At 43.6% G+C, this 16292-nt stretch overlaps 1 protein-coding gene across 3 annotated transcripts in view; it reads left to right on the plus strand.

The window, feature by feature from the left end:
* Positions 1-15143, plus strand: part of zcchc2 (zinc finger, CCHC domain containing 2) — a 17828-nt gene extending 2685 nt beyond the window's left edge. The window contains exons 2-14 of one of the 3 annotated variants that reach the window (XM_076077241.1): positions 497-617; positions 1424-1494; positions 2702-2773; positions 3486-3586; positions 5795-5898; positions 6381-6443; positions 7583-7643; positions 7809-7917; positions 8636-8703; positions 8917-8987; positions 10144-10260; positions 10406-11998; positions 12807-15143. In XM_076077241.1, coding sequence (XP_075933356.1) covers positions 497-617; positions 1424-1494; positions 2702-2773; positions 3486-3586; positions 5795-5898; positions 6381-6443; positions 7583-7643; positions 7809-7917; positions 8636-8703; positions 8917-8987; positions 10144-10260; positions 10406-11998; positions 12807-12868 — 2613 coding nt within the window. In that variant the 3' untranslated portion in view covers positions 12869-15143. The remainder of the gene's footprint in view (positions 1-496; positions 618-1423; positions 1495-2701; positions 2774-3485; positions 3587-5794; positions 5899-6380; positions 6444-7582; positions 7644-7808; positions 7918-8635; positions 8704-8916; positions 8988-10143; positions 10261-10405; positions 11999-12806) is intronic. The other 2 variants (XM_076078677.1, XM_076077894.1) reach the window with 2 other exon arrangements.
* The last annotated feature ends 1149 nt before the right edge of the window (positions 15144-16292 follow it).

A 16292-nucleotide genomic window follows, 5' to 3' on the forward strand; every position in this document is an offset into this window, starting at 1 on the left:
GGGAGCCCGGTGGGGATGCACTGCTCTTAATGGAATCACACATGAAACGTTAGAGTGCTGTAGTGTGCTCCCAGACAGAGGGACGGAGTGAGAGGATGGCCCCTGGGGGTTCTTTGTTTCTCCGACTGTCTGTATGGTTTAAGTGGACATTGTAGCTCCGCTGTTGTCAGTTTTCCAGGTTTCCTCTTGTGTTTCTTTGACATGTGAGGTTCACTGTTTTGTGCGATTCAACATCTAAAGTGTGTTTGTGTAGTTATTATTTACTTTGGGTCATTTAATCCTCGTCCCTGTGGATGCCAGAACTAAATGTTACTCCAGTTTTAAACGTATGTTTGGTACTGCTGCTGTAGATTCTGCTAAACATAAAGGGATGGTGCATTTCTGCAGCGTGTTTCCATGATGAGCTCAATATGAACGTGTGAATTCTACTCGCGTTGAAATGAAAGGTGAAACCAGGATGAGCCCGTCACTAACTTGCTGTATTTTTGGTCTCCAGGTGTTGCCGGGTCAGAAGGCGGATTACCTGCCTGCCCCCGCGCTGGGTTTGGGGGAATGTACAGCGTCCCATCCGCCCTGCCAGAGCCGGCGCTCCAGCCGCTGGGCCGCACAAAGAGAAGGTGATGGTGATAAGATTTAAAATATTCATTTGCAGCAGGGAAGTAGTACGGCGCAGGGCAGCATTTTTGATTTGTTGACTTCGTCGGACTGCTTGATTTAAGCAGTGTTAGTAGACACTGCAGGGGACAGATACCTGCCTTCATGTATTTACTCATTCACCGGACCCCGTAAGGATCTGTATGTTTGTTCATGTTGGAAGCTGCCACAGTTAGGGATGGGACGAAATAGGATGTAATAAAAAAAAAATCCACTTTGTCAACTTTCATTATCAGGTTAATCTTAAATATTATCACAGGTCACATGGTAAAGAAGCAAAAATAGAACCTGATTTTTTTTTAATTTTTTTTTATTATCTGAGAAAGATAATTTCATTTAATTTTCCTTTATTTACGAAGAGTGTATTTAACTTAACTTATTCATTTTGTTTGGTTTTCAAAATAAATAAATATTTCTTTCTTCACAAAATGTAAGTTTAAAGTTATTCCAGTATGTTTTATTGGCATTTTAAGAGCTTTAAGCATATTTTAAAGGATTATGGATAATAATGTTAATCTCAATTATTTTGTCCTGGATAAACGTGACATGAAATCTTCATATCGTCCCATGCCTAGCCACAGCAATGTACACAGAAGACCCCCATCACACTGTCAATATTGCTTATTAAACATGTAGAAAGTACGGACTGATTCCTAATAACTCTGGTTGTGTTTGTGAAGTTATTTTCTAAGAAGAATAGAATAATAGCTACATTACTCGTGTCCTGCTCAACACCACCCCCCCCCCCCCCCCCCCCCCTCTGTTGCAGCAGTGCATATAGAGGGGATTGTGCTCAGGGGCGTCTCTCGGACCAGAGTGGACAAGGAGTACAGCTTTGAGGTAGGTAACAGCAGTGCAGACACACTCAAGGTGTTCTTTGAGCGTGATATGAGATCTAAAGGTCAGTCAGACTGATTAGTGTCGGTATGTGTCGCACCAACACACTAACGCAAACGCTTTGCTGCAAAACACCTGCGTGTGCTCTCAGCTTCGGGGGGACGGCCGGTTCAGTGCATTTAAAATGTGCTGCAGTGGTTTCCACATGGTCCACAAACCGTGTTCAGGCCGACTCTGTAAGTACAGGCCCTCCTTTACAGCACAGTCATACTTGCTCCTGCTCTATTATGTTATTGGTGTTTCAGAATCTGAACTGAGCATGTGCTAACTGGTTAATTATTAGACGAGTGATTTACAAACGGAGGGTCCAGGCCCCATTGGAGGGATTCAAGGGGGCCTCAGCCAATTGTTGGGAAAATATTGGAAAATGCAAAAAATATATATATTTGAAGAAATAAAATAAAATAGTTATATTATTATGCATGTTATGATAGAATATCATTTCTAAGCATTGAGGGTGTCACAATTGTGATTGTAAATCAGAAATTGATTGTAATAAGCTTCAGTTTTTGACCTTTGAAAGTAAAAAGCAGGGTTGGGGATCTCCCTGTGTTCTTTATAAAGAAGAGTCACCGCGTCGTTCTCTGCATTATTCTCCAAACAAACAAACTGTACAGCGAAGAAGCAAAGAGACAACTAGTGTAACGGGCACAGCGCCATAAAGCAACCTCCACTCTGCTCAGCAGGAATCCTAATCTACTGTAGCGTCATATCTCATCATCATGGACCATGACAATAACTGAACCTTGTACCTAACCCATGTTTTCCAAGTTGGGATTGCAATTCTAAGTGATTGATATTTTCCTCTGTGTTCCACATCATTTTCATTTGTTTGAAGTCTCAACCAGTACTCAACGTCAGCACCTCTGTGATGGCTGTGACTAATAACCATGATTATGGGGTCGGAAGGGATTGCTTCTTTCTTTTCACATTGCACTTGTTATGTTTTGTTAGTGTTCCTAATTTTGATGTTGTTGTGTTTGTTAGTACTCATACACATCTGTCCTTTCAACACTCCATCACCAAAAATGGATCCCTCAAATCAACATGGTGTAGTGTTGTAAAGTCAGTGTTCTATGAATAGTACCGTGAAGTGCAAGCAATGTCATTGTTGTGTGAGTGATGGAGAACGTCCTGCGCTGTGTTTCAGGTGAAGTGGTCCGACTCCTCCTCCAGCAGTGTGACCAAAACTCATCTGGAGCTGGAGAACTTCCTTCTGAAGGTATCTACTTCTGCTTTTGTGATTTTTTTTATTTATTTTTCCCCCATGTGGTACAATGTTCAGGGTCCTGAACTGTATATACTGTATGAGGGTTTATCTAATTAAAGACTTTTCTATTTCACAATGTTCTTTTTCTAAATTGTAATTACTTCATTTTCTCGCCCCTCACACCGGAGTACAAACCTTGTTTAAGTCCTACAGACTGCTTAACTCCGAGCCCAACGCACAATAGTTAAGAGAGTTAAATGGAAGACAATAGGCTTCAAGTGTAAAGATGTGCTTCACTTGACGTTTACGTTTTTTTCAAGAGGAAATGGCCCATTTTACTGCCTCATTGAGACCAAATAATACGGCCAGAATGACCTGGCGACAGATCTCAACATCCCGTCTGTTGTAGCGTGGAATGATTGTCGAGAGGGTGGGAACAGAAAGGTAGTGTGCATGGCAGTAAAGAAGAGATTTCTTTCTCTCTTTTGACTCGAGCCTTGTCAGGATTTGACAACGTTCTCGTGTCTAGAAGCCAGTTCCTCAGGGTGAGGCTAAAAATGCTGAGGTTTCATTCAAGACCAGTGAAGTTGAATTGCATTTGACACCAGACTTGAGAAGTTTACACACACCTCTACAGCTCTAGCTTACCTCTGTAGTGTTTAAGAGCGATGGAGATAGCTGTCTGTCTGCAGACTGGTTCATCCTGCCTGTTTTCCTCCCACAGCTTCCTAAGGACAAGTGTACCGAGTCTTTTGAGAAGGGCATCCTGAGGCTTCTGAACCAGGGGGGCCGCAATGAGAGCAGGGAGGTGGAGAAGAACCTCAGGTACTACATTTATCCCAGAGATACACCTAATGGGGCTATAGCAAGGATGATAACAACAATTTCTCTCTACCGATCGATATTAATATCTTATAATAATGAATCTGGCTTTAGTATTAGAAAAGTGTTCTCAAAATGTCTTAATTCCATATGATCATTTATTGCCTTTCAATGGAATCATATTGTGATGAAATCACATGGAGATATCGTGCTGCACGTTTACTTCATCGAAATTGATAATCACAAGCGCATATGAACTCAAATTACTCAAGAAAACTGCTCAAACTATTGTCTATTAATGTATCTTTTCTTTATAATTTCACTTGAGACTTCTGTTCATTCTGAGCGTTCTTAATTAAATGAGGGAATACAACGTACATTTCATTTGTCAAGTATTTAATTCACGCAGGAGCTCACAAAATAGTCTTTACCATCTGGTTATTTCCTATAAATGATCGGATTTATTGAATTACCATAAAACATGCTATATTGTGATATATATCGTTATTGAGACGGGAAATATATCGTGATGGGAGATTTTGGCCTTATCGCCCAGCCCTATGTTATTTAGACTGTATTGTGTACATCATTTATTTTCACAAACAAAAATGGAACTGTACACAAACAACCTTTTATAACTGACCGACCGAAATAGGAGAGTTTGGGTTTTCAATTCTTGGTATTCATTCTTTGGCATCCACACCACATGAGATCACATGAACACATTGCTCACTGCAGCAGCAGTCTCAACGGGTCATTCCCTTAGGATACCAGGTCAACATCTGTCTCCTTTTACCCAGAATCATTTTCTGTATGTTGCACATCTGGAATACATTTTTACACTCTTCTGTGCCACAAACCCCGACCTGGGCTCTCTGGGTCTTCAAGCAGTCCGGTGAATGTGGGAGAACCAAAGATTTACAATAACCTCTGTGATCGCAGCATGTTGAGAGGAACTGAGCTTTTGGTCATCACACAACAGGAATTATTGTGAGTATAGAAGATCTGCTGCTAGTCAGTGTTATTCATGCACATCTTCTATATTGGTAGTGAGTGTATGAATAGCAGCAATGCCAAGGAAACACTGGACGAGATCAAAAATGAATGTTAATCTAGAGGTTAACACTGTGGACTGAGCTTTTTGACACAATTGAAGCTATCGGGATCTAAAGGGTTTAAAGCTGCTGCTGCTACAACTGCTGACTGGTGAGCAAGCCAGATCAGCAGGTCAATCTACAATAGCTCACTTCCTGTTTTGTTCAGAACAGCATGCTCTTGTCCCTTTCTCCTCATTCAATATCTTTGCCTCATGTCTCTCCCTCTGGGAGACCTCTGCTCTGGAGTTCAGATTCACTCCGATTAGGATTATCTCCTTCAAACAGGTCTCGACATCGTCTTCAACGTGTTTTACAGTCCTGCCCGTAACACATTGTGTCAGGGGTGAGGCTGATTTTCAAAGCCAGCTACTTCCTTGTTGTCCTAGAGAACACGCACACGCACACGCACCACGGTGTCCATGAGTTTTATTTTGGGTAAAACGAAACTGTGGAAAGTGAGACTCATCTTCCTGAGAGCTTTTCCTCAGTAGACCTGCCCACAACCAGCTGCATTAGCCTTTGCTGCCCTCTGTGGGTCTAATCTGCACCAATCATAGAACAATCAAACCACCTTTAGGTCCATTGTTCACTGTGAAGGCTGTTTTATATGAAAAGGGCTTTATTATGAAGTGATTCCTCTTTATACATACAAAAACAAATCTATGTGTTAACAAAGAATTCAAATCAAATTTGTCCTTTTTGAACCTAAAAAAGTCTCTCATGCACATTTCAGTCACGCCCTTTGAGTCACAAGAAAAGTGTTTGGATGGAAAATGATTTCAGCGTGTCATGTCGTAAGGCATGCGAACGCGTACAGGTTTATTACTGAACAAATAATATCCCAAAGATATACTGAGGCTATGGAATGTGTTCACCGTTGTGTCAGCAGACGGATGAGTGGTTGCGTGCTGAATGAAGGGTGTTGTAAAGTGTAAAACCTAAATTATGAACATAGCCGAAGCCATCCAATCAGATCGACTGCTGCACTGATGGAGTCCGCCTACAAGAGACCTGCAACACAAACAAACTCGTATCTCTGAGCTCTGCTCGGCCGCCGAACACGTATGATTGTAGCTCTTTAACGGGGTTTCCCTTCTTCTCGGTCTGCCTTCAGGGAGAGGTTCCTGTCTGCTCCTCCAGTCTTCAGACAGACCAGAAAGGTCTGCAGCTTCTTCAATTGTGACTCCAGTTACTCTACAAGTCCTCCTTGCTGCAGATGTGAGTATCCGACTGAATGGTACAGCTCCACTCTACTGGACTCACTTTGAGTACCAGGTACATATCCAGATGTCAACGTAGGGCCGGGTTCTTAGCTGACGGCGTTGAGCGAGACTACCGTGACATCTTGAACACGACACACCTCTGGCTGGATCCTTTCATCTTTAATACTGTTACTGTTGACCGTAGCTTGGCTATTTAACAATGGCGGGTTTGTGCAGGACACGTGACAGCGTGTCGGGCAAATGTGACAATTCTGGTGTCTGTTCTCTGACCAATCAGTGGTCTGCAGTGTTTTAACTCCACCCTCTACAGAGGTGATGCCACAATAAATACCAAGTACCAGATACTCTCCACATCTGTCAGTAGACAGATAGACAGACCATGTCCATGAACTAATGTGTCCAAAATGTCAAGCCAATTTTATTAACAGCCCAGTATCAAGAGGCACATTGTATGATTACTGTCTTTTCCTCTGAAAGGCAACAGCCAGCTGGGTAAAGCCTACCAAGGAGACTGTTCTGATGCCTCCAGTCAGGAGGAAGGTGAGAAGAGCTGGATTCATTTATCTCATTGTTCAACTCGTCTCCCACACTCATGTGTTGTCCTCTGTGGACAGTAGAAGTGACATGCTGCGAGCAGGACAAACACAGGTCATGAGAGCATGGATATTATATTCTATAATCAGCTGTAGTGGCCTGGTCACATGATGTTCTACTGCTTTAAAAGTACCTCCCTTTAACCTTCAGAAAATGGCCAATAGAAAAGTCCGACTGTCGTCTGTAACCCGTGTGCCTCACGAGGGGCATTTGTGGCTCTTTCATCATGTTAGAAATGAATTCAATTCTGTAAATAAACTGGCATTTTAAGGAGAATGAAGGAATATTTGGTCGTTATGACCAGTATTGATGTTGGTTAAGTGGTTTACCTTGTATAACTTAATATTTATATATATATATATATATATATATATATATATATATAATCTTTTTATAGCAGTTATAAGGTGGGGAGTCCTTTAGAGTCGAAGGAGTTTAAGAAGAAATGTAAAGTGTAGTTGTACGCCGACCTTTGCTCTGAATTTAGGATTATATCATGTTTACAGTACAGAGAGGTCAGCGCCATGTTATGCTTAGTTAGCACAAAGCGTGAAAGCACTAACTAAATGAAATAAGCCTCCTAATAACACCTAACTATTCCAACGCTCTGTGCTGGTGTCTCGCTTTAGAAACGGTGTGCTCTGGAAGCAGCTATATCCATAAAGCATGCTGATGTAACAGAGTGGTTCAGTCAAACTTCAGTTCTTTATTTATGAATATACTTCCTGTTTATGTCACCTTTCATATTAGAAATAATAGGAATAATAAGAAAAAGGACACTTGATTTGAAAAGACATCTCTGCTTTCTTTAACAGTTAGTTTCATTTCCATGTAGTTAAATGTATGAATGTAGTGTTAAAATATGCCTTGACCACACCATAATGTAAGTATGCTGTAGCACGTCTTGTGTTGACGTTTAAGGGGGCTTTGGGTTTAGCAGTAGCAGCTCACACTTTCTATATCTTGATAATAATAATTTGACACGGTTCATCAAACTGTCACAGTAAGACATCATGTAAACAGCATCTACATCACATGTGGTCTTTGTATATGGTGGAATGGTGTTGTGTTGAATGTCCTCTCAGATATCGAGTCGTACGCTCAGGGACACAAGAAAAAGCTTGGGACCAAGAGTCCAAGTCAAAGGTGAGTAGACGGTACAAAACGTTTACACTACAGGACTCATTGATTTGGAGTTTTTATTGAAGAAATATTGATCACAGCGTTTAAAATGAGCAAAATAATTTCATCTATAGCAGCAAAACACGCTGAGACTACATTTTTTATGATGAATTCTCTACTCTCCACCAGTCTCTCTAGTGCCAGGGGCCCCCAGGGGGATAGTCGCAGGGGGGGCCACGCTGCAGAGCTCAATGGTCCAGCAGAGAGGAGGAAGAGGAGCGGCCAGGAGGCTGAGCAGGTGAAACATGGTTCCTTCTCTTTATCTGCAGTACTTGAACATACTGAAACACATGGATGATCGCTTCCATATGTTACACGGACATTTACATACTCTGTACAGGTGTTCTGGTCATAATAACACTTCTACAAATGTTCTAATGACAAAGGAAGAAGCTCAAGAGAAATAATTGATACTTTTAAGGTTGCACTTCAGTTAGAGAGTGTGTGTGTGTGTGTGTGTGTGTGTGTGTGTGTGTGTGTGTGTGTGTGTGTGTGTGTGTGTGTGTGTGTGTGTGTGTGTGTGTGTGTGTGTGTGTGTGTGTGTGTGTGTGTGTGTGTGTGTGTGTGTGCGTACATGTGTGTGTGTGTGTGTGTGTGCGTACATGTGTACATGTGTACATACAGAGTAAATATACAACGATATATAGTGTACCTCCATCCAATGATGCAGCGCTCTGGGATTTCTGGATCACAATGGTGTTCTTTACATGGAGTTATGTAATGTTGTTTCACTTATCCAATTGTATTGTAAAAATGTGAGTGTCGTGTTAATACCTCCGACTTGTTACTGTTTACTCACCATTGTCTGTGCATTTGTGAGGAAGCGAGCGTCTGTCCTCCGGTCTAACTATTTGGTGGTATGTTGGTGACTGTAGTGTCTCTCCACAGCATGAGTAGTCTTCTTTGCTTTTGGCTGAAACTTGTGAAGCTGTTCTGATTCACTGTCCTCCTCACAGCAGCAGGACACTGAGAAGAGGAGCCACCCGTGCACTAAAACGAAGAGCAGAGGCCTGCCCACAGACAGGTAGGTCACAAGTGTATGACTCAGCAGGTATCGATGCTAGTAGTTGAGTCAACTAGAAGAAGAAGAGTGCAGTGTCCCTGCTGTTAAACCTACTCCTGATACGAGACAGTGACTCTGACTCTAGTCCTCTCATTCCATATTTGTGTCCGTCGGTACTGTCTTTCTCGTTGACATTGCTCTGTCCCCTTGTGTCCCATCTCTGTCTCTTTCTAGGGACAAGGGGAAGGGGGCTGCCTTTGTAGCTAACGGCAGGTTGGTGCTAGCTCTGTCCCCTCAGAGGCAAGGTGAGTCTGTGGACGGCTTCTATGTCATTGTTCAAAGGCTCAAAACAATATTTGAGGGATTCTGCCCAAACAAGTAGGATTACTCGCTGATTGCATGATGGTAGAAATCAACACAATAGACATTAGAAAGCTAAAGACTGAGCCTTCGTATTGGTTGCATTCTGCGTTTTTTTTTTTTGCACAACAATGCGCCAGATTACTATGGCGACGCCATGACCTTGTGGAATGTGTTGTCGTGTGTGTGCGTGTACAGAATCACATGCTCGTCCTCTGGTCATTGGTTGCAGCGACACACAGCTCATGGAGGCTGTTTAGTACTTTCAATCTCAGAACCCGTCGACTGTCGGGGTGAAGAGGACTTAGCCTGTGGGGGCAACGGCTAATGTTTCTGGGGCTCTGGTGTAGCTGCAGCTATCCGCGCTGATCATTGGTTACAGTCTAATGAGCAACTGGAGACGTGAGGATGGAGATCAGACTCTACATTCATGTGCAGATATTGGTTTAAAGACAATAATGCGTCAACAATCACACCTAAACACAGATGAGATACACTTTCTGAGGATATTATTATCCCTGATGTCCACCGAGAATAAAGGTCCATAATTCCAAATCTTCAGGACTCAAATAATAATAGTGTTTTTAAGTTTCCTTCTTTAATCCAGTGAACTATGCAGTTGGCTATTAGCAGTTTCTGGTGCACTGCAACCAGAAACTGCTAATTCAGCATTCTTTTAATGGTGCCAATTTGACAAAATGTAAACAAGTATAGGCTTCAAAAAGAAGAATATTGGTAGGGTTACAGTGTCAGGCTTTAAAAACCACTGCTATAGAAAGTTCCTCAAACACAGTATCTTATCTAATCAAATAGCTCCTACACACATAGACTAAATAGTTTGACTTTATGACCACAGGTTGTAAGGGATGTTTTTTTCCTCAATATCTTTCCAGAACTTCGTCTGTTGGATATATCGAATAACTGGCTTTTAAAACATCCAACTTTTCAGTGTCACTGAACACAACAGCGCTGTTCAGGCCGTGACACACAGCCCCAGACTGCTGTACACAATAGTAAATACGTACATAGTTTCACATGAAATGCTCTGTAGCCTGATGTCTGGTGGCTTCTCTGCAGTTGAGCACACACATGTTGTTGCAGATAGAGGTTCTGGTCCGGATACCTTTGATGAAACATCATCAGAAAGCTACAGCTCTCCATCCAGCCCTCAACACCCAGGACCAGAGAGCCTGGATAGTGAGGATGACAACAACAAAGGTAAACCCCCCCCCCCCCCCCCCCCCACACACACACGTACTCTATGTATAAAGTACACTTGAGGAATTAATTCCCACAGTGTGCTACATGCTTCTCTTATTGTCACAAGGATGTTGGTGTGCTTACCTTATCTTGTTTCTGTTAGATACAGACAGCCACTCTGATGACTCAAGCAAAGGTCGGGGCCCCGACATGTTCTTCGCCCACCAGACTGATGCAACTGTGGTGGGGGAAGTCTCTGTCCACTCTCTGTCTTCCAAAGTCCACCAGGCCCAGGCGGAGACCAGCACAGATTTCCCCCTTCTGTCGGTCATGCGCTCTCTGCCCTATGTGCTCCGTAACGGGGCTGCTGACTCTCCACTTCCACTGGTCCCTCCTCCAAGTCAAAGCATCATCCCCGATGGGAAGCCCTCGCCTGGGACCCTGATGATGCACATGCCCCCAGTGCCTCCAGCTGTCCTAGGCCCTGGAATTGTGGGAGACCCGGAGAAGAGAGATGTCCTCCCAACCTTTGGGATTCCACCTATCGGCCTACACCCTTCAGGAAGTCCTGCTGTGCAGCCTCTGGTTCAGAGGTTCAAAACAGCTATGTCTCACAGCCAAGGTGGCCCTGATGGAGCTTCAGGGAGTGGTTATAATCCTGCTGCCCCACATGCTTCAGTCCTGGCTCCTGTAAGAGCCATCAGTATCATGTCTCCTGGCCCGACATCCTTCTCCTCTCCTCTTCAGCAGTCTCTGCCCTGCCAAGACCCGGCCAGTGTCGGCTCAGGCCTGGCCTCCTCTCTGCCTCACGTGGAGACTTTACATGCCAAGCACCCCGGCTTAACACTACCATCCGGCCTGCCTTCTCCCTACACTCTGCCCCCTGTCCCCGCCTCTGTCTTACCCACTGCAGGAGCACCTGCGGCCACTGGAATGGCTCCATCTCCTGGACACGTGCAAGCAGCTGTTCCTCCAGCTGTGCCCACCCACACCCCTGGACCCGCCCCCAGCCCCAGCCCAGCGCTCACTCGCAGCATGGCACACAGTGACTGTACATCCTACAGCAACAGCAGTGCCTCTGTCGTCTCTGGCAACCCGGTTGCTTTTCAGCAAAGCCAACAGCAACAATTGCCCCCCCAGCAGCCGACACCGCTACAGCCACAACAGCAGCAGCAACCGATGGGCTGTGGGACCTGTGGGTGTCACAACAACTGTGGTGGCCGAGGCAGCATCAGTACCAACAGTGTCAGTGGTGCATCCTTATTCTTCTCCCACCAGATGGCAGCAGCCCGGCAGGTGTTCAGCGTTCCACCGCCTCTCTTCCAGCTCACAAGCCTGTGCAGTAACAGTTTCCTCACCCAGGCCCAGCCTCCTCACCAGGCCAACGGTGCTGCCACCCTGCCCCCCTTCTTCCCCACTGCTCCACCTCCTGCACACCCGTCCCCCTACGGCCCCCTCCACAGTCACTCTCACAGCCACGCCGACTTGCCGTCACATATGTTGGGCAGCCAGGCTGCAGCGGTGGCAGCTGTCGCAGCTGCAAACTACAACCTCCAGCAGCAGATGGCGCCGGCGGCATCGTTCTGCCAGCGTGTCTACCAGCATATGTACCCACCCTTGGGGATGCTGCCGTCCGCCGCGCTGGGGGGAGGTGGAGTCAACAAGAAGAGCGGGAATGTGTCCTGTTATAACTGTGGAGTGAGTGGCCACTACGCTCAGGACTGCAACCAACCCTCCATAGACTCCACACAGCAAGGTAGTGCAGCGACACGGAACAGGGAGAAACAGAGGACCCCTTAGTGTTCAGCGGAGTCCAACATTTAGCCAAGACTGAAGATTTGGGGCTCATCTGTTAAATGTCACCTCTGATGAGTTACCTCCTTCCGTTTGGGTTATTTGGCCAGAGGAGAAGTTGTGCCACTGGAACATTAACATTGCATCAAATAACAGCAACAAAATACTGGTTATCTTCCAGGACACCTGTGAGCCAGAGAAGGAAAAACATGGCAAACAGCAAACACGCATAGCCATCAGGGACAGTTTCAGATAGTTTAGGCAAGCGGCTCTTTTCTGCACTTAATCCTCCATTAAATCTTTTCTCATGTAAAAAAACAAAAGCTGCTGTTAACGGCATAAATCTCCCCTAGTCTTTGTCAAGTGGTAATGGGCTCATCACTGCCCCCTGTAAATGTTCTTTTGTGATGTTTCTTCTGCTTCTATTGGGCACAAGTGGCAGCAATGCTTGAAAACACCACTGGGCCAGTCACACAAAGGTGGCCTCTCTGCACAGAGCTTCTCCCCTAAGCTAAGTGAAGTCTTGTTGACAACATCAGGAGCAGACTGCAGCTCGCTCATTGAGAAGTAATGGCAGACTAGTGACTGTCAGGCAGGTACCAGTCACTCACTTCATAGTTTCAGTAGCTGGAATGAGGTGAACTTAGAACAAAGGCCTTCATAATGTTCACACTGTTCATGTTCTGTCCACTGATTGTATATCCTGTGTGTGTTTGGACGCATCTCTTCATGTGTGCATGTGGTTGCTTGTGTTGGTGTTGACCCCGCAGGTGGCTTCCGGTTAAAGTACGCAGCCTCCCACATTTCAGATGTACTTGACAATGCCGACTGAAGAAGAAGAAGAAAGGACGAAGAGGAGTTCCTCTGGTCTTGTGGTGATTGTCGTCTGTCTGTCTCCCCCCCCCCCCCGCTGTGTGACCAGTGCACTGATCTTCTGTGTACTTCAGGAAAAAAATATTCTTAAAAAGAAAGTGACCTGTGAAGGCTCAGTGGACACAGCCTGGGGAGGTCTTGTTCTCAGTCCCTTTCCTTTTAGTTTGTCTTTGATATTTTTGCACTGAGGGCTGGACATGAATAACTTATTATTTAATTATTAGGAAGAGATTCTGAGGATTGTTTTTGTTTTTACATTAAAGAGCAGACTAGTCTCGGCTGAAAAAAAGTTCTTAAACACTATTCTATATTTCTAAAACAGCATATTTATTCTTCTCCCTCATTATTACTGCTCACCGAGCATTTTAGTGTCGGAGAGAATAATACAACTGTTTTCAAATATGAAATCAAAAAAGTAATGTTAGCAAAATGGATTCTATGTTGGTTGTTACTCTTTTTTGTTGTAATGTTTTCTCATTGAAGGAATTTGTGTGGTCTTATGCATTGATGCTTTTTATTATTTCATTTTAAAAATGGTTATACTTGGTGAAATGCACTATAGTGAAGCAGGAAACACAAGTGCACTAAAAAGTCTGCACAACCGAGCAGATGTAAGGATTCACTCATTACCACGAAACAGCAACAACAATCAGCTGATACAGTACTGTGAGTGCTTAGTGTTGTTTAGTACTTCAGGTGTGAAACAGTCTTAATTACACTACAGATATAAATGCCACAGAAGAGGAAACCTGATCCTAGTCCAGTAAAAACCTGCATTTAGAATGTCAAGCTTACATTGTTTAAATGTAGGACGAGTACAGAAATGTCAGCAGTTGCTTTTGTGGGCGGAGCCAGCATGAAACTACTCTGTGGATTCCTTCTTCAAGAGTTGACAGAAATGTACGGCATAGCTGAAGTTCTACAGACTGATGCAAACCTTTCTACAGAGAAATGATCACTGCTGCGCAGCCCTGTTGATATGTTAACACCGTCCGTTTGTAGTTCATGTCCAGATGGCCTCATTCACAGCTGCTTCCGTTCCAAGCTTACACAAGAGCGCAATGTCACTGTGCACCGATGACTGACTTGTTAATGAACCTGAAGTGTCCGTGTGTGGTTGTGTTCTCTGTCACAGAACTGTCGATGTCTGACTAACCTGATAATAACATTCTGAACTGAGATCCCTCGTGTGAATAAACACTTGAACACTTCCCACGCTGCATCTGGCAGCACCATACTGTAACGTTTCACTTGTTATGAAGCCTCAGGCTCTTTTATGACAAATGCAGTGTTTGAGAACACGGAGACCCAAAGTGTAGTGTTCAATCAATTATACAGGAAACACAGTTGGTGAAATCATTTAAGACAAGCTTTGATTTTATGAAAAGCAAATGATCAAAATGAATTACAAATTCAAATTGAACTGGTTTGTATAAATATTTTACACAATTCATGTTTATCATTTATGTATTTATATTGAACACTTCCGTGGTAACGGTTCTCAAGATAACATTGAGCCTGTGATAGTGTGTACAGTCAGTTTGTTTGACACCATAAGGATTCCCATTCTCCTCAGCGACGCTCCCACTTGTTTATTGTGGTTTCTCATTATTGTGCCATTTCAACATTTCCTCAGCATCGTGGTATCCAGCCGTGTGGTTCCTGGTCAGGGGGGAGTGTGTGTGTCGGAGTTTTCAGGGCTTTGTGGGCGCTCTGCATTTTTTGTGTTCCCGTCTGCCATCAGCTACTGTCAGTGCATAAGGGAAATTAAAATCTATGCATACACTTTTTCCACATTTTCTTGAATGTTTAAAATGACAGGCAGGAGCTGCCAGTAGAGGAGACTATGAGATATTTGATGCACTCAAACACTCTGCTGTTAGATGGGAGTGTCTCCACTTCCTCTTTGAGCTTCTGTTTATGTCACAAACTTTCCCAGAACGCTCCACTTTTTATTGGACACTGGAAGTGGATCAGAAGGTCCTGCAGAGTTCTGTATCCATCAATCACAAGCAGTTAGCAAATGTGGACCGGATGGAAGTCCAGTATTTATTTGGAGTGTAGTTGTGTTGACCGTGATGGTTTGACCCTATTTTTACATTTGAGGGGTGCTCCCTCTGCTGCCTGTACTCTGAAGGTCAAATCTATTTTTACAGCGGAATTTGGATTTTATGCAACATATTGATGTTCTTTTTCTGTAATTAAAAGCAATAAATATAAAAATGGAAAGAGAATTTGTCCGGTCTTTCTTTTGATTTATTGGTTTATTTCACAGAGTTGGGCCGCATGTCGCAATAAACTAACTGTAAAAGTTGAGGATCAAGATAATTACACACACTGTCCTCTAGCTTCCAGTCTGGGCAAATGGATTTGATAATGTAGATATAGTCACATATTAATGAGAAGTAATGACATTTTGATTTGTTTTCATGGCAACACAAGAAAATAACTGCAGCTTCAATCTGAATATTTCCTTGATGAATTTTAGAACTGTTTCTTGTGGTAAAAATCCACCACTTTTACATATTTTACAAATGGTTTTTCAACATGTCCATGGACACCCCCAAAATATGAGAAACGAACATCCTCTATCTCTCTTTTTCATCTGCTCCATCTATCAAAATTCACGTTGTTTTTCTGGTTGTGATTTTGGTTCATGGGCAACGTACAGCACAATTGTGTCTATAGTGGGTAAAAGCACTGTATATTAACAACACATCCAAGAACATGTACATTCTGAAAACGGTCATAATTAATGAACAACTCATTTACAACAGCCCGAGATGTCTTGCTGATCTCTCCCCTGCGACGAGAAACAGAACAGAGAAGATACATTCATTGTTGTCTAAGTTGTTCTTATGCGCTCTGATATTCTTAGCCATGATGAGTCTGATAGGGGCACTGGCCAAATATTATATTCCTTGAGCACTGAAAGGTATTTATTACTTTTTTTTGACCTACTATACTATGACCTTTGTCGACATACTATATTATGACACCTGACCTGCTGTCCAAAGAAACCCTAATATTATTACAGGTTTCTAGATGACATCTGGGGGGTGTTTCTAAACACTCTGAACAATCACAGTGACTCAATTAAGCTCAAATCCACCAGCAATGTGACCTCTGTGGACTTTCTGGACACCACCACTTTTAAGGGTGACGGGTTCCATGAAACTCACACACTGGATATAAAAGAGTTCTTTAAAGACACAGACACTCACGCTCTGCTCTATGAGACAAGCTTCCATCCAAAACACACTTATGCAGGCTTGATTGAGTCACAGTTATTGAGATTCCATAGAATCTGCAGTAAAAGGGAGGACTCGGTGTGTCCCCCTCCTGCCTGAAAGTCTGTGTTGACCAGCTGGCCCCCATCTTCA

This window comes from Anarhichas minor, unplaced genomic scaffold (genome assembly GCF_050575085.1).
Source record: "Anarhichas minor isolate MPS153535 unplaced genomic scaffold, ASM5057508v1 ptg000001l, whole genome shotgun sequence".
NCBI classification, from domain to species: Eukaryota; Metazoa; Chordata; class Actinopteri; order Perciformes; family Anarhichadidae; genus Anarhichas; species Anarhichas minor.